This window comes from Heterocephalus glaber, unplaced genomic scaffold, assembly GCF_053883595.1.
Source record: "Heterocephalus glaber isolate CG9 unplaced genomic scaffold, H.glaber_assembly_v1.0 deba00001067, whole genome shotgun sequence".
NCBI classification, from domain to species: domain Eukaryota; kingdom Metazoa; phylum Chordata; class Mammalia; order Rodentia; family Bathyergidae; genus Heterocephalus; species Heterocephalus glaber.
The window spans coordinates 6,223,483-6,250,270 of NW_028258187.1; the positions used below are offsets into that span (position 1 = coordinate 6,223,483).

Here is a 26,788-nt window from a genome sequence, read left to right on the forward strand (position 1 = left end):
GTAGGTTGGAAGATAAAGTTGAAGAACTTTCTCAAAGTATGTAATAAAAATATGAAAAAATAAAGATGCTATTGATATTACTGGCAAGAGAGTCAAAAAGGAAAAAATACATAAACAAGAAAAAGAGGTGAGAGAAGAGAGCACTGAACATAATCTCCAGACTCCCAACATTTTCTATGGTTCCGAAAATCAGGAGTTCCAGCCAGATACTAAAAATAGCCAGGGAAATAAAATTCCTATCAGATGGAGCAAAAAGATCAAGTGAAGGGTGCAGTTGGTAAGTATAAGAGCCATGTCAGCTGACCTCTAATGCTTCCCTGAAACCTTTCAGACACCAGTGATGGTGAACAGAGAACAGTGCAGATGTGGGGCAAAGGTCCTACTGAAGTTGAAGACGGCAAAATAAAAACAACCAATGTAACAGTTTTGCTGTGAAAAGGAAAAAGTAAATTTCACCATATAATCCACAAAGGAGTCTAAGCACAAAAGGACAGTATGCAGATGGCAACAGGTAAGTGTCTTCCACGTGTCTCTGGAAGATGAAAACCAGATGTAATATGACTCAACCTGCACAAAAGCCACTGCAGTCTGAAGCCACTGAAGAGGGATATCACCAGGAAGCATCTCAACTGGCCCAGACCACTGAAAACCTCAGATATGGAGGTGAAGATTTTAACAAAGTGGAGTCAAGCACAGGCCTGAAAAGGACCGGCTGGAAACTGCACAACAGTCTCTGCCTTACCCTCTCTGCCACACACATGATCTCCCACATTTGTTCCGTCACAGGTAGAAGAAATAGAGAATTTTTATCTGGAGGAATTAATGGGAGACAATGAAGTAGGAGAGACACAGGGAAGTAAAGGAAATTATGTCAAGTACAAAGGAGAAGATGGAAAAGCAGCAAGAACACAGACCCTTACCCAACCCGCTTCCTTCCCCAGAAGACAAGAGAATTCTTCCTTAGAGAAACAAAATAATCCCAGAGAAAAGGCTACTGCTTAAAAGATGGACTCCCTACCAATCATTCCCTGGTGCAGTGCTTCACGAAGTATGGTCCATATCTATGAAGGCTGACCCACCAACTATTGATTACTTACCTAAACTTTTTATCCGAAACAAGGTAACAAATAATTTGCTCAGGGGGACTGTGCTAGTGAATCTATCACGTGTTAAGCACTGGCCACAAACACAGAGATCTATCAGTTACTGAGACTAGCTCGAAATACAAGAAAAGTTGTCAATATGAACAAAAGAAAAAAAAAGACTGAACAACAATAACTAAAAGTCTTAAATCTTACCAAGGGAGGAAATCAAAGGAATAATACATATACATCCACAAGCACTGTCAGAAGAGATATTCTATATATGAACCAAGACTAGGAAATTATGAAAACCACAGAAATGAAAGAAGTCTTAAAAATTAAACTATGTTTTAAAAATATATTACTAATTCAATAGAAGGAAGACAATTTGGAAAAAACAAACTGAAAAATTCTAGACAGAAGAGACAATACCATGTAAACAACCAGAGGAAACGAGAAGGAAAAGGAGGCAGAAGCAGCAACACAGCAGGCCGAACCTCATGGTGCAGGTCAGATTTCCCACGAGCACGAGCGTGAATGGAAACTGAAAGTGGGGGAAATGTCTCCAAAACTTGGAAAGAAGATTCTTTCTGACAATGAAATGTGAGGCAGCAAAAAGGCACTTTAGACATGGAAGCACTCGAAAAATGTATCTTTCCTATACGGTGGGAGACCGGAGAGGAAGGCTGAGGCCTACTCCGCCCCTTCGGTGAGCCCTAAGAAGAAAAGCAGCGCGCCAGCATGTTGACAGGCCGCAGGAAAAAGTAAAAACAGCGGAGATTCCGTTGTGTCCCCGGAAAAGTACACTGGCGGCTGGGAGACAGATGAATCCTGTGTAACTCTAGCTGCTTGTACTTGCGTCTGAGGGGATAAAGCCGAGGCGCGCCAGTCCCGCAGGGTCTCTGTTGAGGGAAGGCAAGAGCCTCCTGGCCCTCCCTATTTTAAAAAAGAGAGATATGAGAAAAATAATGAACAAGAGAAAATGTATGATTTAGGAAATAATTGATTATAAATGCATTGAAAGAAGTAGCAAATTCCGTATTTATTTATCACTGAAGGCCAAAATATAAAAAAGGAGGAGCCACGGCAAATAATGAACCTAACAACATTAAGTTAAGCCTGAATCTTTGAATTCAGGTTGACTAGAAATTTGTGAGATAGAAATATGGTAATGGCAAAAAAAGAACTACTAAAAACAACCCCATAAATCTACTAACTACTGCTAAAATAGTGAGTTGGAGAGGGAAATATGAATGAATTAAAAAAATTTAAAGGTAGCGGAAGGTCCTGAGTTTGATCCCTGGCACAAAAAAAAAATGTAAAGCTGTCAGCTTAGCTGGGGGAGGCTTACTTGTGGAGCTTTAAAGTATACAATCTGGGGCCGGGGATTTAGCTCAGTGGTTTCGCCACCTGCTGCGCAAGCGCAAGGACCCGAGTTTGATCCCTGGTACCAAAAAAAAATAAAGTGCACAATCTAGGCTCACTCTAATGCCATTTCATTCTTGACTCAGCCCCTTGAGATAGGAATTGTGGAGTGGCCTAACAGGCTGCACGGTGGTTTAGGGACGGAACTGGCACTGAGTCCAGTTTATTTCGATCCGTGTGACTTTGTTAGGAATGAATGGCCAGCCAGGCACTGTAGGTGCCCGGTGCAGGGCACCCAGAGATGAGAAAGGAGTGAAGTGCCACTCACGAGCACGCTGACTGGGTGTCATCACCGATCTTGAATGTTTAATAAATCCCTGCATGCTTGTGCACGTACACACTCCACCATGTGAGGCAAAGTCTTTGGAGAACGAATCCAAATACATTATCACCAGATCCAAACATGCTGGACATCTCTTTGCATGTGAGTGTTGTTCCTCTTTCTGAAGGGTGTGATCCTTTTTAAAACTGAAGGGCAGGAGGGAAAGAGGGTGAACGAGTGCTTAGCTCCCTTCAGCCATGGCGTTGCTCTGATGCTGAGAATGGCTTCGAGTAAACTCCTGCTAGCTCCTCGTGTTCATGACTTACAGCCGTCACAGAGTGCAAAGCAGAGTCGTAGAGAATGGGATATTCACAGGGCCTCAGTGGTCATGTCTGTCCCTTCCCCTGCTCTCTCACTCCTGTCAGCTTCCCCAGCTGCTGTGTCCTAGCCCGGATGGCTGAATCCTAAGCTGCCCGCGTGGTGGTCGGTACAGACAAGCACTGATAAAATGCTCTTGCCCACAGTTGGTAGCCGAGGGAAGTAGAAAAGGGTTAATGATGCCGCATAGTGAATTTCTATCTAGAATAACAATCTCTATCCACAAGGCGAAAGCTGTGTGTGTGTTTCAGCACAGCGACAATTAACTTATTGTTTGAAAAGTAAGGGCCTGGTAGAGCAGGACTGCCTTAGGACATATTTGAGAAAATGTAATCAGCTGTGTTGTACCAAGTGCTCACACGTCCTTAAGCAATCCATGGAACACTGCACTCAAGTGAGCAGACAGCATCCTTCCATAGCTCCCAGACATTTATGCCCACTGTGGATGAACTGGACATGTTTGCTAACTTGAAATGAGGATCTCCCTTATTTTTAGCCAGCTGTCAATACAGAGGGATGGAAGAATTTGTGAAGAGTCTTTTATGGTTTGTTCCCTTTGGGGGAGGAAAATGAATATAACTTCTAATATAAATTTAGGGCAACTGCATCTTTAAACACTATAGAGATTTGTTTTATAGGCCTCCTATTGTCAAAACAATTATTTATCTTTAAAATACTTTACGAGTTGCTTTCTGCCAGTTTTCTTTCCTTTCGTCTTCAAATAAGGACAAGATTATACCAAGACCTTGGGATACTCATGGGCTTAGTGTCTTTTTTGTCAGACTATACAACCGAGCAAGGGAAGAATCTCTATTTTGTCCATAAATATGAGGACCTAGCTCATCCTTGGAAGACAGTAGATACTTAATAAACAAGTGTCCTCTGATAGACTGGCTAATTGGAGAAGTATTGGTAAAATACTCCTAGTCCTAATAAAAGATGATACCAATTTTATGAGTGAAAATGTCCAGTTTTTGATGACTATATGACAATTTAGTATCTACTTGTTTCTTTGTTAGATAATTTGACTTCCATGAAAAAAATAATGGTTATGTTTAATTTATTCTGTTGAAGGCATTCAAAATAAATTTCGAATTGTGAAGGGAATATCTTTAGGGAATTTTAAAAGTAACTCATACATAGTTTTATAGTAACTGGAGGTCATCTTGTATTTTGCTTTTTAAAAAACTTTTTTCTTTTTGTACTGGGGATCGAACTCGGGTCTTTCCACTTGAGCAGCAGGCGGTGAAACCACTGAGCTACATTCCTGGCCCTAAAAACTCTTAATAAAACTTGAATGATAAATTCTTTATGTAACTATAAGCCTAACCTAGAGGCTATGGGTATAAAAACTGATTTGGGAGCCAGGGATTTAGCTCAGTGGTTCCGCCACCTGCCTCAAAAGTGTAAGGTCCTGAGTTTGATCCCTGGTACAAAAAGAAAAAAAAACTGATTTGGTTTAATTATCAACTCTCCGATGTATTATATTGAACAAAAGTTTAGAAGAAGGGGATAAAATTCTTCATAATGTTTAAAATTGGAAATATATTTGTATGTTACTCATGGAAGACTTGGAACCATTATTAAGACACCAAAGAAAGAAAAGTTAATTGTAACATTAAGTGCTATAGTTATTTGTTAAGTCTCAACAATTAGCTATCATCTTCTCACACTTTCCTTGTTTGATTTCAATTTTAAGTATACTTGATCAGATATTTTATGGATCAATAACAATCCATGCTTATGTCTTAAGTGTTCTGTGTTCAGTGACATTAGCAGAAAATCTGTATACCGTTCTGTTTACAGTTGGAAGCGATGAAAGTGAAAGCTTTCAAATAATTCTGCAGAGTATCTATTTAATGTGTCTGATATTTTCCAAATGGAAAGAATAATAAATCACATAATACAGCACCAGAGCTCATTCTTTTTACTTTGAGGGTGAGTGGGGTGAGAGGGAGAATCTTAAAACTATCCTCAAAAAAATACTATTTTAGTTTCCTCTAAGTATAAAAGTGAGTTTAGCATACTATGACTGTAGGTTGTGTACTTTCTTGTCTCCATTAAATGTGATTTCTGATGTAGAGAACCATTAATGCTTCAGATTGTTGCCAAACAAAATATGAAGAGCCACTTAGACACCTGATCTTTGGAATGCGGCATCGTTTGTAACAATTTTAACGCTAAGTACACTTTGATGAGACAGCATTTAATAAAATGCTCATTAATTTCATCATTAGCAAGGGTATGCTAAGAAGTAAGCCAGTTTCTTATGTCACGCCCAATTAGCATCCCATGCTAGTAATCCCATTAGTATTGTTGAATTCACTAATGGAAAACTAATGGGCAAGCTACCAGGGCACATTAATTGGGCACGACACCAGCTCTGCTTTTAATTATTAAACCACGATAACGGAATGTGTATTTGTAAAATATTAAAGTGTTGAAATAGTGTTGAAGAAATTAAAGGGTGTGCAGTAGAAAACAGATATGTAGAAAGTCAACCTACAGAAAACGCAAGGACTAGAAATGGTCCAAATGGTCATGTTTCTAGCTCATTGAGTTGTCTGTGAAGGTCGGGATATTGTTCACATGAGAAGCAATCCTGTCATACTCTTGGGAAATAAGCTGGTTTTTCTTTTTTTACTTTGGTCTCATGAAATTCTGTGCGTCACACATGTTGTCAGGCATGTCGTGAGGTCCGACATGAGCCAATTAAATGTGTAGAATGGACGTGTTATATCATTGTAGCTATTTTAGGGAACAATAAACAATGTTTCACTTAAGCTGCCATGTTAACATTGTAGTTTTTACATCAATCTTCAGCTCTGTTGCATCAGAAGATTATCCATTTCCCTTGTAAAAAACAGTATAGCAAAATTATTAGAGTTTGGTGCAACATTTCAGATAATTAAAACAATTACAGTATTTTCTCCAACCTAATTTTTAGTTTAAAAGATTTATTGGAATGAGGTTTATTTTCTTAAGTAAACCAACTTTATTCAGTAGGAAAGAAACTGATTTTCATTTAGTTTTATAGTCTTGTTTTTCTTTAATAGTAGTAAATGAAGTTGATGATGAAGTTAAAATTTACTTAATTCGGTCTTGTTTGCTTATTAAGACTGAAAAGATTACCCTTGTGTTAATTATAACATTCTGAGAAAGTATTCACTTAGCTCTATAGCACTAAGATTACAGTTTTCCTTCTAGTTCTCTTTCTTTTCTTTCCTTCCCTTCACCACATTTTGCTAATCTTTCTTCTTGACATCTTGCATTTCCTAGGTCCTAACCACTTAGGAACACAGTTTTAACTGTTACACCATTATAATAGCCAGACTTTGCAGATTAGCTTTATACTGCAAATCATTATGTGGTAAGTTTATCCCACACTCAAGATCAGGTATTAACAACTTTTTTTTTTTTTTTTGGCGGTACGGGGGATTGAACCTAGGACCTTCATACTGACCTACATCTCTAGCCCTTGCTTTCTTTTTTATTTTGAGACAGGGTTTCGCTAAGTTGTCCAGGAGGGACTCAAACCTGCAATCCTCCTGCCTCACCTTCCTTCAGTACTGGAATTGCAGGCATGCACCGCCATACCTGGTTAACTACTCATTGATATTTAATGTTAACCACATTCCTTCTTAGTAGTAGTTTAGTGAAGGTAAGAGAAACTAATTTGCCTGACATTTCTCAATCTTTGGAATGAATGCTCAGGGATACAGTGGACCCTCAAGTTACGACCGACCTGACATACAAACAACTTGGGTTAGTTAGGTTAATGGAAGAGTCATCTGTCTTGTTATCTATAGCGTGTGCCCGGGTAAACATCCAGATCCCAGCTGTACTGACTTACGACCAACTTGAATTACAACCAGCCCTCAGGAACCAATTGAGTTCGTACATCAAAGGTCCACTGTGTTCTATTACTTTTAAATTCTTCCCTTCTTTTATATAGTTCTGCCATGAAAATGAAAACCGCAAGTTTTAGAATCCAAAGCTCATTACTTTCCGCATAAACACAGATGCTCAAAATGCAAGTGCCTTTGTGAGAGATTCTTACCCTAAAGAACTGTTCCTTCCAGGTTCAGCCCTGGATGCCCAGAACCTTCCATCACAGGGAAGACAAAACCGTGTGAAACATCAGCCTTTGTTTTCAATTCGGTTTGAAGGCTGTGGCTGATTGCATCAGGATCATCAAGTTGCGATGTGTAAATGGGTCTCTGGCACAGCATCACTGTCTGTGTGTCCATTTGTTCTAAGCATTCATTCATTCTCTGAGCATTCATTCATTCATTCATCTATTCTTTCTCTTAAGGGGTCCCCAGTGGAAGTCACCACAACTAATGATCATGGGAAGCAATACAGCGATGACCAGTGGCATGAGATGATTGCTGTTAGACACCAGGCTTTTGGCCAGATCACCCTGGATGGTCGGTACACAGGTAAGTGGTCCTTAGGTCCGTGCACAGCTCCATTGCTAAGCTGATGTTGCCATGTGATTGTGCACTCAGACTTCTGCATCTCTCCCTGTCACCGGGATCTCTGCTCAGTTTCACCTGCATTGTCATTGAACTTCAGCTGCTCCTGAATGACGGTGTCTCTCACTCAGGCTCTCACCCACACAGGCTTCCATAAAGCAAAATAGGGACTAACTCGCTGGCCACCACTCTGTTCTATGGATTCTCTGCAGGTGCAAGGGCTTTTGATCAGGTTTTCTCATGCTGTTTTTGACCTCCAGAAAGCAAATAAAGTAGAGGAAAGCAGTTATCTACATTTAGCAATGGGGAAATCAAGGCTCAGAAGGGTAAACAGTGCTCCCCAGTGTACACATCTAGGCAGCATTCTACACACATAAGTCCTGTCTTTGGATATTAAGTTTAGTTTATTTCTAGCCTACTGCATCTGCCATCCTCATATAATGGCAAAAATCACTGAACCTGTATGATGAGAGCTTTTATTAATTCATATAGACTAGATATAATTTTTATGAACACCTATGTTCCAGGTATTATTCTATGCACTCTGGATACAAAAAATAAATAGAACTTTGTTGTCTTAGTCACTTTCCTCTTCAGTCACTGAGATACAATTTCCAACATCCACAACTTAAAGAAGCAAGGGTTTATTTGGCTCACAGTTTATAGGGTTTCAGTCTTTGTGTGGCAGGCAGCATGGTGGAAGGGCCAGATGTGGAGAAAATCTGCTCCTGTCCGGACCAGGAAGCAGAGAGGAAGATTGAGGGAGGGTGGAGGAGGGAGATAAATTCTCCGAGCCCTGCCCCTGCCCCTGGTGACCTGCCTCTTCCAGCCAGACTCCACCTCTCAAGGCAGCAAATCAGTGACTAAGCCCCACCCCTGAGTGTGTGCAGCTAGTCAGAAACCATAACATTTGCAGAGTTGACATGGTGGAGAGGTATGTGTGGCAGAAAACAGAAGAAATAAAGCTTGCACAAGTGTGAAGGAGTAGTAAATCTGGGAGTGGAAGGCAGGGTAGGGGAGAAAGGTGGGTTTGGGTGTGGATGCGCCTGTGTCCCAGCCGAGAAGAGCATTCCGTTTTCTTTTCTTTTCTTTTTTTTTTTTTTTTGGTACCGGGGATCGAACTCGGGACCTTGAGCTTGCACCAGACAGGCACCACAACTGCTACCACTGAGCTAAATCCCTGGCCCTAGAGTGTTCCGTTTTCTACAGGGCTTCCAGGTCAGTCCTCCCTGCTAAGATGATGTCTGAGCAGAGACCAGAGGAGATGAAGGAGCCTTCCTTGGGTGACCTGCCACGTACCAAGAAATAGACCCCTGGGAAAGGGGTGCGAAGGGCTGATAGGACAGCAGGGCACAGGGGCCCCGTGAGGCCAGATCACTTTATTCTGAAGGAGGAAAGTCACTGGAGCAGTAGGAGAGAGAGGAGTGACAAGATCCTTGCCTAGCAGAACCGCTCTGTCTGCTCTGCTGAGAATCAATTTTAAGAGCATGAAGGTGGCAGTGTGGGTACGAGTTGGAGGACTTCCGTAACAACTCTGTCATGACACAGAGAAGGATGAACAGTGACTGGAACTTGGGGGACAATCGTGGACACAGGAGAAGTGGTCAGGTTCCGGATGTGTTGTCGGAACCAAATTAATAGGCTTCGATGATGTGACTGCAGGAGAGCAGGGGTCTGCAAACTCACCAGTGAGCCTGACCCTATTCGTGTCTGTTTTTGTAACTAGAGTTTTCTTGGCAGCTGGAAGCTGACAGCCCACAGAGCTGTGACCTGGGCCCCGATGACCCCACCTGTGAATATTTCCAGGTTTGGGGCCTCTGTAGGCAGAGGAATGTAGCTGTCAGAGCTAGGGTTTGCAAGATGCTGGGAGAAGAGTTGGAGAGAGACATTCAGAGATGAGCTATGGGCCAGTTAAGTCCTAGATGTCTATGGGATTTGCAAGTGGGCAGGCTGAGGACAGAGTCTACCAGCAAGTCTAGGTTCAGGGATGGTGTCCAGACTGAAAATTGAGAGTTGCCAGCAAAGAAGGGACTGGATGTAAGTAGGGCTAATGTGTAGGGCTCGGAAAAATAAAAACAGTGACATTTATCTTTCCTCCTAGAGAAGGTGAGAGTTGATAGAAGTTTTTTTTTTTGTTTTTTTTTTTACTGGGGATGGAACTCAGGACCATGCACTTGTGAGGCAGGCGTGGTGCCGCTGAGCTACATCCCTGGCCCAGGTAGAAGTCTTACAGGGGAATTTGCATCATGACGGAAGATCACCAAGACGATCCCCTTGGATCCTGGTAACCTGCCCTAGTGCCCAGCTCACTGCTCATCCAGTGGGAGTGGGAGGACACTGGGCAGGAGCAGGCTTGTCCCGCCCATCGTGTGTGGGGACATAAGGGCCCCTGAAGTACAGAAGTCCGAGCAGCAGGATGGAGTGGTGCTGAAGAGCTCAGAGAGCTTTGCCCTCTGCTAAAGTAGCAGCTGTTGATTGTCCTGCTGAAGCTGGACACCATCTCCTCTTCCACAGGCTCTGCGGCCACCCTGAACGGCAGTGCTGTCATCGGAGACAATGCAGGGCTGTATGTGGGAGGCCTGCCCCTGGGTTACACCGTCCTCAGGAGGGACCCCGGTGAGTGAGCTACTGCAGAGCGACAAATCGTCCCCAAAGCTTAGAGTCAACTTCCATTAAAGTATGAATATGTGTTATTTTCTTTCTCATGCTGTGTTTTCTATGGCCATGTGTCAGAATTCTCCGTTAGGGCTCTTCTGAATTAAAGGAATCATGTAGTATTTGTATTTATCTTGTTACTTCCTGGCTCTTGGTATAAAAGAGAAGTTTAGCAAATATTTGCTGAAGTGTATCGTACTAATATCAGCCATAGGTATATTATTTTAAGACTTACACGTAGATTTTTTTTTAGGGTTTTAAATTCAATGTAAATAATCTAGAAATAGAAAAAAAAAGCAAGCCTAACTTTCAGTCAAAATAGGGTGAGGACCATTCCCTGAGTACTATGTGACTGTCACCAAACCAATGCCTAGATATTTATAGATGATTAAGATGAGGTCTTTGCCACAATGGAGAGAATAGATATATAAACAACAATCCCAGGAACATGCTGGAAGTGCTATAATTGAGTTATGCAAATAATTGCACATTTTTAGAAGAGAACAGAAGCGCACTTTACAACTAATAAAAATTAACATGAATGAAATGAGCTTAGGCAGAAAATAACTATCCTTCAAATGCATTGGTAAGGATTTTAGGGTTTTTCCCAAATTCTCATTCCTAAATTTCTCCCAGAAAATTACAATTTAGCTACACAGATTGACAAAGCAGCTAGGGCTCAGATGAGTATAGTCTGCCCATGAGTGGTGGTATTCATGGAATCCTGGTGAAAAAGATCCAAACAAACAAAATTTTTTTAGTAAAGTTGAAAGAGGCATTTTGAATTTTCAAAATCAGTAACAGTTACCTCCTCAGAAGTGTTTCCAGAGGAGAGAGTTTTCATTCATTTGACTAATTCAGGGTGATCTAGAAATACCTCTAACACACACAGACACACAGACACACACACACACACACACACACACACAACTTTTGTTCTACTTCTTTGCCCATTAGGACAGTGGCAGCACCAGGTATGAGAAGGATAGACTATTCTGATACCAAGTACTTCCTTCTCCTATAGAGACACGAATGTCTCCATTATAAATGAATAAATTGACACACATGGACAAACTGGCCTTTGGCTCTCCTCTGGTGAACACATGTGCCCTGGAATCAAGCCATAAACTCAAAGATGGCTCATGCTTTACCCCCACAGGGAAGGACATAGCTGTACAAAATGTGCGCCCGTCAATATTTTTCTTGCATTCTTTCTGATTCTCTTATTTTCTCCCAGCACTGTTACCTAAGATTTGCTATATTCATATACAGTGCCCTGCATCTCCCTCATCTGGAGAGTTCCACACTTAAAATCAACAACACACAAAATCCTTAATGTGAAATCAAATCATCAGGTCACCCAGATATTGGATTGGTCCATTTTAATGAACTGTACTATGAAGTACAGCTGTAGTGGAAAGATTTTCTTCAGTCTTACTTTTAAAAGTTGTTATAGCTCTGTCTTTGAGGCTCATAAATGAGACTTCTGTGTTAGTGCAAAGGGTAGTAATTGGTTAGCACTATAAAGCCGTTATTTTTGCATAAACATCTATGTCCTGGACTACAACTAAACCACAGCTCAACACATAATTACTACCATGTACTATCAGGGATAGAGTAGTGTTTATGTGAATTATTAGAGGCTTGTAGTAAATAGGTGGAGAGAGCTATTGACTATGTCTTTGTTTTTAATGGGACATAAAATTAATTGCTTGAAAAGAATTTCTCCAAATACATCATGTGTCTGTGTTGATGCTTGTCAACTTTTACAGAGATCACCCAGAAAGGTTTCGTGGGCTGTCTCAAAGATGTTCATTTTATGAAGAATTACAATCCCTCTGCTGTTTGGGAACCTCTGGATTGGCAGAGCTCTGAAGAGCAAATCAATGTCTACAATAGCTGGGAGGGATGCCCTTCTTCATTGAGTGAGGGTGCCCAGTTTCTAGGAACAGGTAATGTCTACAGTAGACTTTTGTGGTATTTTATCTGGGTGTTAGTCAGTGGTCCATCACTGTATCAAAATACCTGAGATAATCAATTTATAAAGAAAAAAGGTTTATTTTGGCTGACAGTTTTAGTGCTTCCAATCCATGACCATTTAGGACTGTGGCTGTGGGCCTATTTTTGAGGCAGCATATTATGGTGAGAATTAACAGTAGATCAAAACTATTCATATCATTGCCAGGCAGCAAGAGAATGCAGAGAAGCCAGGGTATCACAATCTCTGAAGCCAAAAACTTAAATATCTCCCACTAAGCCCCACCTATTAAAGGTTCCACTACCTCACAATAGCGCCCCTTTGTGGAAAAAGACTTTAACACATGGGCCTTTGGAGCACATTTTGTCCTACTATTGGGATAACTTGTTCCCTCTTATCTTGTTTGACCTCATATGAATCTATTCCTATAGAAGTGCATAGCTATGCCATGAGCACATAAATATATTTTAAAACCTGAAAAGGTAATAAAATTGTAAGATTCATAAGTATATATTTGCATGTAACATTTTTTTGTGGCCCATATAGTTCTTGGTTTACATATATTAGTGTTACAAATGTCTCATAGTGAAGTTGGTTGTTTATTAAGTAGCTTAATCTGCCTTTAGAACAGAGAAGCAGCTGATACTAGTAACATTATGATCTGTGTACTTTTTCATTGTTTTTTTTCTCATCAGTGCCATCATACTGAGTTTTTCTTAGTGTGACTATTGCTAATGCTTACATGAAATAAGTAATAATTTTACATAATACAGACTTTTATATGATCTAGGAAGCAAATCGCATTCCTTTAAAAGGCATATCAAGTTCATCCTGCCCCATTGGTATAAGTACATGGGGGATTTCCTAACATTGATTAGCCTGTTTTTGGTTTTTTTTGTGAGGCATTTACGTAGTGAAAGCATATATCCTGGAGTCTTACAACACACAACTCTGGATTGCTTTATGCAGCTAATCTGTACATGTTCTTGTTCTTAAAGGGTTCCTGGAACTCCATTCAGATGTGTTTCATGGTGGAATGGATTTTGAGATTTCTCTTAAGTTCAGAACTGACCAAGTAAATGGATTGCTGCTTTTCATTTACAACAAAGATGGACCCGATTTTCTTGCTGTATGTTAATTAATTTAATTAAATTTACTTTTAAATGTCAGACTCAATTTTGAAACAATATTATACTAAATTGTGGCTTTTTTATTAATTCACTTTTTAAATTTTTCCCCAAACATACTTTAGTTTTACAGTCCTGTAAAATGTTTTATTCTTTAGGGTTAAGTTAATCATTCTGTGAAAATTGCAACTTTAACAGAATATTCTAGATATAAGGAATTTAAAAAATACAATTTACTTTCCCAATATGTGGAAAATATAATTTCCTTCATTAATTTTGATATAGTTTTAAAAATATATGTGATATATGTTTTCTACTCTACAATAAAGTATAATGATAGAATGAAAATTCATAAGCACATCATTTGACCCAAGAACTAAATTATTATTATGTATTATTAGATATAAGGTTTCTCCTATTCTGTTTCTCTGTCTCCTACCAGAGGTAATATGTAATCAAAATTTTGTGATTATTATTACTTTGCACTTTGTAGTTAGAACATCACATACAAATATGGAAGTACTTGTCTCTGAAACTTATAAAAGGGCTATTATGCCAGGAATGTGGCACAGACCAGTAATCCTAGCACTCTGGGAGGCTGAGGTAAGATTGCAAGTTTAAGCCCAGCCCAGGCAATTTAGCAGCTTGCCCTGTCTTGAAGTAGATGAGAACAAAACAAAGCTGGTACTGTCCTCCACCTTTGAACAATTTCCATTGGCACTCAACACCATTTGGGAGTCACTCGTGTTTCCGTGTTGTCCTGTGTCCTCTGGCTCTGTCATACCCTTCTTCTTCTTCTCTCCTCGGTGACGGCTTGGTTGTTCCATGTTTGCTATGGTGAATGAGTGTCACGGACATTTTTGGATGTTTCCCTAAACGCAGTGGGTGATGTAACTGCTTTTCCTTTCATCTAGTTGTTCAGTGAGATCCTTCTGTCAAAAACAATTAAAAATCTAGTTTTATAAAAGTTCTTTGAAACTCTGATCCAGACTCAGGAGAAAATGTTAGGCCTCTGACCCACAGATTCTTGCTATCTAGGCAAACAGGAAATGAAATATGTGTCTTGGTGATTTTAGATATTTAGAATCTAAGATATTTTCAGTTCAGGCCTTTTTGCATCCTTGTTTATATACTGTCAGTTTTACTGAGGAGGGAAATGGAAACTTAACCCTTCAGGCATTTAGTAAGACTCCTGGTTGAAGTATGTGTTTGTTCTCCTGTTTATTGTCAGCCTCTGCCCTGGCGTGTCTCTCTCTGAGTAAAGGGACCTTGGGTGTCTTTGCACTCTGTCCTCGTTGCCTAAGCATTGCAAGTGCATGTGCACAATAAAAAGTGTTGGATGAATAAATGAGATGGGGAGCATGCCAAGGATTCATCCTTTGGTGACCTTTGCCAAGCATTGTGTAGTTGTCTCTACGTGGATAGCTGTGGAGGAGCCTGAGATATCCATTCCTCAGCCCCTCTGCTGGAGGCTCACACAGGCTGCTGCAGCCTCCATCTTCCTCCTGCATTGCTTTTGAACATATAATACATCCCCACTGTGTTAAATAATACGTCGACTCTAAGTTGGCCTTGAAGGTGAATTTTAAAGAATCAATGCGTTTAGGCTAATATATATTGAGTGCTGTTCTTTCTTTTAGCACTGCCTGTACAAGTGTAAAGGAAGCAGACCTTTGCACAACTTACCTTCTAGTCTCCCAAATCTGTAGACTTGGGCTGCTTACAGATACTCAGAACTCTCCCTGAGGTCCTGAATAACTCCAGTATACACCTCTCTCCCCTGGAACTAGACAGAATGTTTCCCCTGCTAAAATCTTAAATCTCAAAATATAACTTTCCTCCTCTCTCATTCTCATTCATTTTCACAAAGACTTTGAGACCACCGGCTAGGACTCTACCCTCTATGTAAGTCGTTTGCTCCTTACTTAGCCTAACACCAGTGTCCTGAGCTCGTATCTTCAACTCCTCCACTCTGTGTCCATCAGCACAGTCACCTTGCTTTGCAGTTTCAGTAGCCAGATTGCTGAATACTGTAGCATCATAGAACCCATCTAAGCATTACTGACACTCTGAGGTTTGCACATTCCAATTCGTTCATTCCATTATATTCATTGTTCACAGCATTTGCTAACATATCAGGTATGGGGCTGAAAGAGAAAGTACTTCAGGATTTGGGGTCTTCTCAGACATTTAACTCCCTGACTTTTAAACTCCTTCCCTATGACCTGTACCATATTTGAGCCAAGCTTGGTTTCATTCTCTTCTTACTCAGGGGAAAAATATACAATTGCCACAATTAAAACCAAAGTTCCCATGTGGCTTTCCTGGAGATTCTGTTGCTTCTTCTGCAGAAGCTTGTTAGACAAGTCACCCTTTCTTTGTAAATTCAAGCCTTCCCCCTCCATGAGCTCTTTCCCCTTGCCATGTCAAATGGTTGATCTTCATTTGTCTTAACTTTTTTGAAAAAACTGTGCAACCTCCTCTGCTGTATTTTCCTTCCCTTTACAGTCAGATGCCTGGAAACTAGTTACTCTTATTTTTTCCACTTTCCACACCAAAGTCAGTCCTTGAAACCGCTGCACAAAGGGCTCCTGCCTCACCCTGTGCCACTGCAGACTGACTTTATCTTACTTTTTTGGTGCTAGGAATCAAACTCAGGACCTTGCGCTTGCCAGGCAGATGCTGCCCCGCTGAGCTACATCCTTTGCCCATCTTTTCCCTATTTTAACATAAACTGGGTGATGTTATTTATTTCATCATGAGTGTTCTCCATTTTACTGGCTCATTACTAATCACATATCTTTATGTTCAATTTTCTTCCAGAAAGGTATCTTCTGGGTGTGTCATCCACATTTCAAACTCCGTGTATCTACAACGAATGTGCCCTTCCTCCCATCCCAAGCAGCTGCCATCCCCAAAGGCTTTTCATACGGTGTTGAAGAAAAAAAACACCCCACTAGCTCTCCCCTAAAGGTCATGGGTGTCCTTAGCTTCTGCATTCACCTGATACATTTATGTACGGGTCCTGTGGAGCTGCTTCTCAATGTACTTATCTTGAGCTTCCCTGTCACCATTAGTATTATCCTTATTCTAGTGGCTCTCCGGTTTTTTTCTCATGATTTTACTGACTTCCTAATTTCTAATATGTGTTTCTTATGTCCTGGGAGGGTGAACTTCTGGGACAAGGGCACAGTGGAAGCATGGGGACATTGGTGTCAGACAGGAAAAAGACTGACTTTTCCCCATCGCTCAAAATCCTCCACTATCCAGTCTCTGCATACTTGGCAAGACTTTCTCACTCACTCGCACCCTTATACGTGCGCTCTGTTTTGCTACCTTTCTTTAAAGCTGCTGTCCCCCTGCTGCTGTGCATGTTAATTCCCCTCCTGGAAGGGCCCTCCATGACTTTGATACTTCTAAATACTTTACACTTTTCCCAGTGCTGAGGGAACAAACGACATCTGTCCTCTGCCTCCATGCAGCCCTGTCCGCCTCTTGGTCATAGTTTTCCCTCATGCCCATGTTCACCTCTCTGATGAGGGTGCTTCTTATTTGATTCACAGCAGTAGATATTTGAACATAGTTGTAGACTCAACATTTATTGAATGAAAAGTCTAAGTGAATGTCAGCTTACCTGGTGTACTTCATAAAGATGATACTTACGTGAAGAACATAATTTTGTCTGGTATGATTTTGTTTAACTTGAAAAAATTGTTCCCAAACTTTCAACTATCCTGTGATGGCTGATTTCACTTCTAATTAAACAAAAATGTGATAGGTAAAATAATTATCATGTAACATTTTGAAAGAACACATATGAATATATTTCCTTTTCTATGAAAATTTGGATCAAATGTGTTCACATTAGAAAGTGGCACATTAATCTAAAAGAATACACATCAGAGCAATTATGTTAGAGATTTAGAACAAAGCTGAAATATTGAATCAAAATATATCTTACAAATTTGAAATTGAGTTCACTAACCAATTAAAATAAGCTTCATCGAGCTTGACATTTCATTTTCTTATTGTCTTGTCATATTTTCCCCTAAATGAAATTGAGATATGAAGTAGTTTTTTCTCATTTTCTAAAAACTCAGAGATGGAGTCATAGTTCAAACTGTTCTGTTCCCTTCAGTCATTCAGTCACTTACACTAGGATTTAATCTTTTAACTATGTTTTTTTTTTTAAAGCTTAGGACTATCTAATACCACATCACGTAGCATAATCATTCCTGGGTATGAATTTGTTTGACTCAATACAACATTCTTCATGTCAATTGTAGGCTTGCAAAGCATTTCATTATCTCTTACTCGAGTTCTGTTTAGGATAAAGTGGAGCATTTTTATAGAGTGCTTTCAGGGAAATTTCTTGCTTTTCTTCAAGAAATTGACCTTCTGCTCTCTCTCAAACTGCAATTCTGCAACCTTTTTATACACCTATTTCCTTTTCAACATGAAATACAGGTGGAGCTGAGGAGTGGAGTATTGAGCTTCCGGTTAAATGCCAGTCTTACCTTTACGCAAGTGGATCTCTGGCTGGGTCTGTCCTACTGTAATGGAAAATGGAACAAAGTCGTTATGAAAAAGGAAGGCACGCTCCTAACAGCAGGCCTGAATGCACTGATGGAGCGCTACTCAGTCCCTGAAGCGCGGCCCCTGGTGGTGAATTCGCCCGTCCACATTGGGGGGATCCCACAGGAACTGTGGGATGCTTATGGACACTTGAGTCTGGAACAAGGTAGGTCTCCTCCAGGGGAATGCAAAGGTCAATACAGCCCAGTCCTATTGGGTTAGGTGATTCTCTAGTTTAAGATATGACAGTAGTCTCAGGCTGGTAAAATTACCCGCCAACATCCTCTCCCTTTGATTGGAGAATTTTAAGTCCTAAAAACAATCACAGACCACTTCTTCAAAGAGTTGCCCTATGTTACCCTCAAGAGTACACTGGTAATTTAGTTATAATCAGCATGTTTACTATATTGTATCTGCAGAAAATATGTCTTTTTATATATAATTGTATACATATGCTGTATAGTATATATTATATATTAGCGTTTCTATAATATGTCATGCACAGTACAGTATGTGGTATGCATTTAATGCATGCATATAACATGTAGATAATTATATAAGTGACATGCACACTATATGTATAAATTGTATATTATACATAATACAGGTAAATATATTCCCTTTTATGTTTTCCTTGAAAATATACCTGGTTATGGATCTTTTTGATATTGGTCAAAAATGTTGGTGTGCAACACTGGGAAAAATGGCAAACAAATTTTTTCCAATACAACTTTCATGCAACAAAAGCACATGAAAAGCTTTGGTTGAATTCCAATCACTAGTGGTGAAAAATGTGTAGGTTGCTGATTATTAATAACCGTCAGGGAAAGGAAAAGTGCACCTCTCATAATCAAAGCAAGCACTGAACTCACAGACGTTTGAGGGTAGCTAGAGAAGTCATGTAGTTAAAAAGGCTAATACTAGCCAAGTGCTGTGCACATGTGCAGAAGTGAGTAGGTTTCTCATGAGAAGTGTGAGTTAAGCATGATGATTCATATCCCTGTCTTACAGTTGATGAAACTGAAAAGCAGAGGGGAAAGGAACTTGATTGAGGTCACATGGTGAGCAGAGGTCACATGACTGGTGAGCAGGGGTCACATGACTGGTGAGCAGATGGCCAGAGGGAGCATGTCCTGGGCAGCCTGGTGGCTCAGGCCAGCATCCTTGTTGCTGTCCAGCATTCCCTATGTGCCCACTGGCCAGGGCAGCTCAGTAACTCCCAGCATGTGACCAAGCATGTCCCATGTACAAAGTGCTCTCTGTAAATATTAAAATCCAGGTACCCTGAATGGTTAAAATTTCCAGGAAGCAGTCTGTGCCTATTTGGTAAGTACATAAAGATTTAAATGCCTCTGAATGGAAAATATATGACAAGCTCTAAGGAGACTTTTAGAAGGGTAGTAGTGGGGAGTTAATGAATAACTGGGGTGTGAGACAGTAATGACATTCTCAAGGCACTTAATATGTAACAGCAGCTGGAAATATTGCATTCATATAAGAGCTTCTCCAGATTTTCAGGCTTTTGAGGTTAGAAAGGACCGGAAAGCTCTTTGTATGAGTGAAATTATTTGATCCTGTTTGTAACTAAGGAAAATTGAACCTTCCTCCACAGCCTTATGCTCCTGAACTACACCCAAGCCCATAACTATTGATAGTCCTGGAGACATGGCTAAAATGAAATTTAAGATGATAAAGATAGAAGTTTAAAACATCAACAGAGACCCGGGGGAATAATTTCACCCATACTGGGACTAAACCTCTGATACTGAAGGATATTTTATTTATGGGTAATACTAAATTTTTATCATCACAGCACCATTCCTATCAGTGGTTCTCAAACTGCTGATGAAATCTTGATGCATAGTAGCTCAAGGTAAGAAATCAAAATTAGCTATTATTGTTACTAGTCAAGTACACAAGGATCAGACAGAAGAGCTACTAAAAATGCAGATTTTTGTGCCCTCCATTCCTTGAGATTCTGACTTTATGTTTTGAGAGACAATGATCTGTACAAAGAACTGGCATTTTACATGGTGGTCAGGGAGACTACTCACTATATACAAGTATGGCATTGCATTTGAAATGAATCACGCTCACTTAATGTATTCCTTTCACTCCACCATCAATAGTCTTAAAAGTCTTCCTTCTTCCTTTTGTGTCCTTTCAAATTACATTTTTTGTCATAGGCTCTATTTTCTGGTCATATTAGTGCTGTTTTTCTTATCATTAATCTTGCAATCTTCATTTGAATCAAATGTGAAATTAATTTCTCCTTCATTTTGGAAAAGGAAACATAATTTGCAAGAGATGTAACACCTCAGATCGTGGCAGTTGCATCGACGTTGTCCCTTGCATCCACATTGGATGTGGCGCATGCTGTCACACGTTCTGCACAGAGCTCCCAAAGGAGAGGGAGGCCAGGGCTGGAGTCCAGCAGCTGCTGGTGCAGGATCCTGTTCCTAGAGAACCGGCTACTGTTTTCCCATGTCAGCTGGAGCCCTGGACAACCTTTTAGTTATTCAGAGGCTGGGGCAGGGGCTGGAGGCTGTTTAGAGGAATAAGAAAGGTAGAGTCTTTCCTGACATTCACAAGGGCAGGGAGCAAGACAAGGAGTCGCCACTCCTCTGGCAAACGTGTGCTTTCTGTCTTTCCCCTGTTCTTCTCATATTTCATTCAAATTGTGAAGTCAGGTGGGGAGCGCTTTGGGTGATGCAGAGCTGAGACCTGCCTCTCTGGCCCCCACTGGAAGGACACAGCCAAAGCCCTGCAGTCTCACTCAGCCTGCCCCCGACACACCGAGGCCTGGGCCAGAGGGCTACGGTCTTAGGAGGATGAATAAAATCCCCTTGAGGAAGATCCATTCCCCTACTTCCTAGTATCTATCTCTTATTTCACTCTTTATTTATATTTAGATTTCAATATTTAAGTTGCACGTCTGATTTATTTCGTCGCTTTACACTATGGTCTCAAGGTGCATTCATTTTCCTACAGATGACTCAAGTTTATCTTTCTTTGCGGCACAGCAGTGCTCCATTGTGTGTAGATACCACATTTTCTTTATCACTCATGTGTTGATGGACACACAGACTACTTCCAAGATTGAGCTGTTATGAGTTGTGCTGCTGTAAACCTGGGCCTGCATGGATCACTGTAATATGATGTCGTTAGTGCTTTGGGGAAGATGCCTTGAACAGGTGTACTTGAGTTGAGTGGAATTTCTAGTTTTAGTTTTTTGAGAAATCTCTGTGCTGATTTTCATGATGATTGTGCTAGTTTACATTCTCACCAGCAATGTAGAAGTTTTCCTTTTTCCTTGAAGTCTCACCAGCATTTTTTGCCTTCACCAAGCTTAAAAATCCCATCTTGTGAGTTAATTCTTTTTCTAATTTTTTATTGGAACAGGTTGGCAGTGCATAATGACTACTTTGTCATGGGAAGTTGATGCCTGCACGTAACACATTGTAATTCTCCTTTCATTCTCTTCCCTGCCTCCTCCGTCCCGTCTCCCTTTATCTTTGGGTCCCCTTCCCTTTTGCAAAAGATCTAACTCCCTATTTCCTTCTCACATGTCATTTTTGTTAAATTTTAAATTTTCAAAAATTTTAGTGAAATACAAAAGACAGAAAGCTCACCCTTGTCGCCATTCTTAAATGTATAGCTCAGTGACAGGAAGTACACACACATTGTTTTGTAGCTATCATCACTGCCTGCCTTGGGGGCTGCACAATAATACCAAATTTCTTAAAAATGATGCTTATGTGCTTGCCAAAGCTGCTGCTCACTGGCCAAAGCCTTTCAGTGGTGGTCTCATGTGGTTTCGAGGAGTATTGAAGTACAGAGAAGTGGGGTAACTCAGTTGTGTGTATTCAGAAAATTACTGCTGGTAAAAATTGAGGATTCTTAGGAATTCTCCAGCAAGTGCTTTTGTACTGAGCCCTACTGCTTTCAATTCAATGCAGCCAAATTATTTAGTGTCTACAGCGTGTTTACAATAGACTCTTGGTATCGATCACTCGGGCCAAAAGGAATGTGAATGATAGCAAAAGGCATTTAAAAAGGAAGTAGCCTGCAACTTAATGTGTTCGAAGACATCATATAAATGCTGAAGAGAACAATATGGCCATGTTAAGGTTGAAAAGAGCTGGGCCTGTTCTGAGGCCTTTCAACCTTGGCAGCGCTTTGTGCAGAGAGAGTTTGTGTGCTGCCGAAGTCTCTGGCTCGGTCCTCTTGGTACCAGATTTGTGCAGATTTCTGGGCAGAGTCCTGACAGACTTTATCCAGTTGGTTCCCCTTCACACACTCCGGCATGTGATTCAAAGCACTGCTCTTCCCTGGCTGACTTTTTGTTGTGGTTGCTAATTTGCTAACAAAAAGCAGCAATGAGAACTCTGAATCCATTTCTTCCACGTTCCGTGCTCAACTCCGCAGAAGGGTGCTGCACAATGATTTTCCTAAGGTCGCCTACCTCTGAGGAACACACTCGTGGGGACCTCACAGTGTTAAGATTTCCCGAGCTGAGTGCAGAGCTGTCATGCATAAAGCTGGGGTGTGCTCAGGTGTACACTCCGGTGCATATTCAGTCTTGTATACTGCAGAGCAGGGGAGCTCAGTGAAAACCACAGGACACAGCATTATCTCATCTCTACACCAATTTAACTGGAACTACATTCCAGACCTCTGAAATGATTATTATGCAACTCAGGCAAAGTCTGAGGATTCTGATATATTTTGAAACAATATGCTCTCTCCTGCTACCCTGCATAGCACCCTCAAAGTGTCTTTTCTCTTCCCCAGCAAGTTGCATAATCAGACTAATTCACCTGAGCTTTTGGTGATAATGAGGACTGGCTTATATAAGGACTCAGTTTTCTAGAATTGAGGGCCCCGTGAATACTGCCCTAGTGGAAGGCGTAATTGCCTTCATTTTATTTCACAACAAGAAATAGGATTTAGACAATGTGGGCCTACAGAGGTAAGATAATAATGCTTCCTCTCCCCAAAATTGGGTTATAATTATCCACACGTAGACTTTTAAAATACCATAAATACTAGTATTTCTTTGTGACTAACTTACAATTTCTTTGTGCCTAACATATAGAGAAAGGCGGGAGCATGGGGGAGATTTCCCAAGCAAGATCTGGAGGTTTAGCCATTGTCTCTAGCCTGGCCCTCCCAGAGTGCAGAGCCCCGGACGGTGAGGTGGGTAATTAGGAGTCCAGCCCTGCAATGCACCAACCCCTTCCTCTCTGCTAGGTTTCAGCGGCTGCGTGAAGGATGTTACATTTTCGAGGGGCGCTGTCGTTAACTTGGCATCTGTGTCCAGCTCCGCTGTCAGAGTCAATCTGGATGGATGCCTATCACCTGCCAGCGCTGCTAACTGCAGGGGAAATGACTCCATCCCGGTGTTCCGAGGACGCCAGCGGAGCGCTCGAGACAGTGGGCTCCAGCCCTTCACAGGTACCCGTGGGCCCTGTCCCTGTCCACCGCCCGTTTGTCTACCCGAGGAATATGCTAATCCTTCTGCTTCTTATTTCCATTTAAGAATACCTGTATCGAGTGAGAGCCTCCCACGAAGGAGGTGCGGTATACAGTGAGTGGAGTCGGGGACATACGACAGCAGCAGGTAAATACTGTTTATCTAACATGCCTGTGTTTGCCTAGAAACTCGAGACAGCCGCCCTGGAGTAGGAGTCCTTTTTCAATCTTCTGGCACAGCGTGCCTAGGTTTGAAACAATCAGTGGCTACAACTCTTAACAGATTGGTGCTTTTCACTTTTTAAGGATTTACCGTTTGCTGCACCTTGGTTCTTTTCTGTTTGGATTCACAAGGATCTAATAAGCACTGCCTACCATAATCTGTCCAAGAACGGGAAGCCTTATAGATGGCATAGAGCCGAAGAAGCTGAGCCCCAAGGCCAGGTTTTCTCTAGCTGGGCAGCACCCTCCTGTCTTCAGACAGCTTTCCTGACCTGGACCTTGTCAGGAGCAGGCATTGTTACCACATCATTTCGATGTTTGCCATGGTGTTCACTGTTAGGGTCTTCAGACGACTCCCTTGGGAGAGAAATTGACAATCAGTTTAATTTTCTTTTTGACTTGAAAGAGTAACAACTGGGATATCAAACACATTAGCTCTGATCTCAGACAACTGACAAGAAGTGATTTGTACTTCTGACAGTGGCGACAAAAATCTCTTCCCGTAATAGCATCACAGGAAGGTACTCATCATGGAGAGTTTTAGATAAATGACCAACATTTTCCCCCTTGGGCTCAAGTGTTTGTCGGAAAGGCAAGCACATCTGCAAATAGTTGCACTTGTGAGTCTGGAGGAAGACAAGACACAATTTGTCTAAGGATGCTATAGAATACTTATAAGTAACAAAGAGTTATTACCCTGGCCATCCTTGGAGGAATCTTCTTAATCTCAAAGATAATTAAAAAGTGAGGTTCTTTGCCTCCTGGTTTTCCAGAAGAGGAAAACTTGACACTTTTCCCGGATGATTTAAATTATCATCTACTTATAGACCAGACCAGGAGCTGAATGAGCTCTTAAAATCCTGTTCACCTGCAGAGCCAGGAGAAAGCTCTTGTGTGTACTATTCCTTTGTTACTGACACATTTTCTGCCCCTACTTCATATTCCTCTACTTTCTTAACAAAATGCCAGAAAGCCTGCTTCAGGTATGTCAGCAATTTAAATAGGTGTTTAGAAAGTGAGGCGCTTACATAGCTTTAGTACCCACCAAGAAAGCATGCAAACAGCACCGAATTTACAGTCACGATCTGACCACACAGTCTTATGCCATAAATTCATATTTATAGTCTGACCACAACACCGAGCAGCTACATGCTCCCAAGGGCTGGAGAATAATTGCACTATTTAATTATTTTTGAGTCAGTTTTGCTCTGTCCCTTATGAGAAGACCATCTGTTAGATAGCACTGTACTTTGCCCTGCACCACATTTCAGAGCTAATAAAATCTGCGAGTCTCCCATTGTCCCTCTCCTGCAGCTCAATCGTGTGCGCTGTTTGCTGGAGGTACACAGGGACCCCCTCCCTCTGCATCTCCTCTCGTCCTTTCTGTTCCATTCGTTTCCCCGAAAGCTGTCCTATTTTAGTGGTCTGAACAGCAGGACCGGAGAAGGAGGATATTTGATGTGGGAAAGCCAGGGTGATCTTCCATCCACAGGGCTCCAGAGCCCATGAGCAGCTCGTGAAGGTCTCATCCATCATCCTGCCACCGAGTTCCTCTGGCTCTTTCTTGTGTCTCCTGTGCAGTCAGCTGTGATGAAGTTGTTACTAATCAGAACCATAGAAATATCTAATAAATAGTTAAAGGTTATGGGTTTTTGAAATTAGGAGCCTCAACTTGCAAGTGAGGTTCTGGAGCTCCTTTAAACTTTCTCATTTTGTGTTATTGTTTTGAGATACTCCAAAAAGGACAGCTCTGAAAATAACTTTGGAAAATCTCAAGGGCACAGGTTTCCCTGCTGCCCTCCAAATGCAATTAAAAATGTCTCTGGTCTAATATAGTGAAAATGGCCATACTTCCAAAACTGCTATACAGATTAAGTGTAATCCCAATTGAAATCCCAACATATTTCACAGAACTAGAGAAAACGATTCAAAAATTCATCTAGAACTAGAAGAGACCTAGAATAGCAAAAGCAATTCTAGGCAACAGAGACATGGCAGGGAGTATTACAATCCCGAACTTGAAACTGTACTACAAAGCCACTGTGATAAAAACAGCATGGTACTGGCAAAGAAACAGACCCAAGGATCAGTGGAATAGATTAGAAGATGCAGAAACAACTCCAGACTTACTCAGCTACCTCATCTTCATAAAAGGAGCCAACCATCCTCACTGGAGGAAAGATAGCCTGTTTAATAAATGGTGTTGGAAAAACTAGATTTCAACTTGCCAGAGATTAAAACTAGACCCATATCTATCACCATGCACTAAACTAAAATCCAAATGGATTAAAGATCTAAATATTAAAACAGAAACACTAAACTTACTGGAAGATAAGTTAGGTAAAACTCTCAGAGACATTGACATAGGAAAAGACTTTATGAATAAATCCTTAGTAGCATGGGAACTAGCACAAAGAATCAACAACTGAGATCTCATCTTATTAAAAAGCTTCTGCACTGCAAGAGAAACCACCAACAGAGCTAAGAGACAACCTACAATGTGGGAAAAAAATTTAACCAGGTATTCCTCAGACAAAGGTCTACTATCTAGACTATATAAAGAATTCAAAAAAATCAGACTCCCCAAATATCAAGACCCAATTAAAAAATGGGCATCTGAAATGAACAGACATTTCTCAGACAAAGAAGTGAAAGCAGCAAATAAACATATGAAAAAATGTTCAACATCACTGGTCATTCTAGATGTGCAGATGACAACAACACTGAGATTCCATCTCACCCCAGAAAGAGTGGCTACTATCAAGAAATCAACCAATAACAAATGCTGGCGGGAGTGTGGGGAGAAAGGAACCCTTCTCCATTGTTGGTGGGAGTGCAGACTGGTGCAAGCACTGTGGAAATCAGTATGGAGATACCTCAAAGAACTAGGGCTAGAAGTTCCATTTGACCCAGCTATTCCCCTGCTGGGTATCTTCCCAAAAGAATTTAAAAAATCATAACACAGTGATATATGCTCACCCAAGTTTACAGCAGCACAGTTTGTAATAGCTAAAGCTGGGAAACAGCCCAATTGCCCATCAACTGGAAACTGGATAAAGAAGATGTGTGTTTTTTTGTGTTAATAAAATGGAGTAGTGCTCAGCCATAAAGAATGAGAAACTAGAGACATT

The 26,788-nt window shown here is 41.0% G+C and overlaps 1 protein-coding gene across 1 annotated transcript in view; it reads left to right on the forward strand.

Moving 5' to 3' along the window:
* Positions 1-26,788, forward strand: part of Ush2a (usherin) — a 692,185-nt gene that overhangs the window by 279,898 nt on the left and 385,499 nt on the right. The window contains exons 22-28 of the mRNA XM_013066500.3: positions 7,463-7,589; positions 10,140-10,241; positions 12,053-12,232; positions 13,257-13,387; positions 17,853-18,126; positions 23,214-23,417; positions 23,503-23,583. Coding sequence (XP_012921954.2) covers positions 7,463-7,589; positions 10,140-10,241; positions 12,053-12,232; positions 13,257-13,387; positions 17,853-18,126; positions 23,214-23,417; positions 23,503-23,583 — 1,099 coding nt within the window. The remainder of the gene's footprint in view (positions 1-7,462; positions 7,590-10,139; positions 10,242-12,052; positions 12,233-13,256; positions 13,388-17,852; positions 18,127-23,213; positions 23,418-23,502; positions 23,584-26,788) is intronic.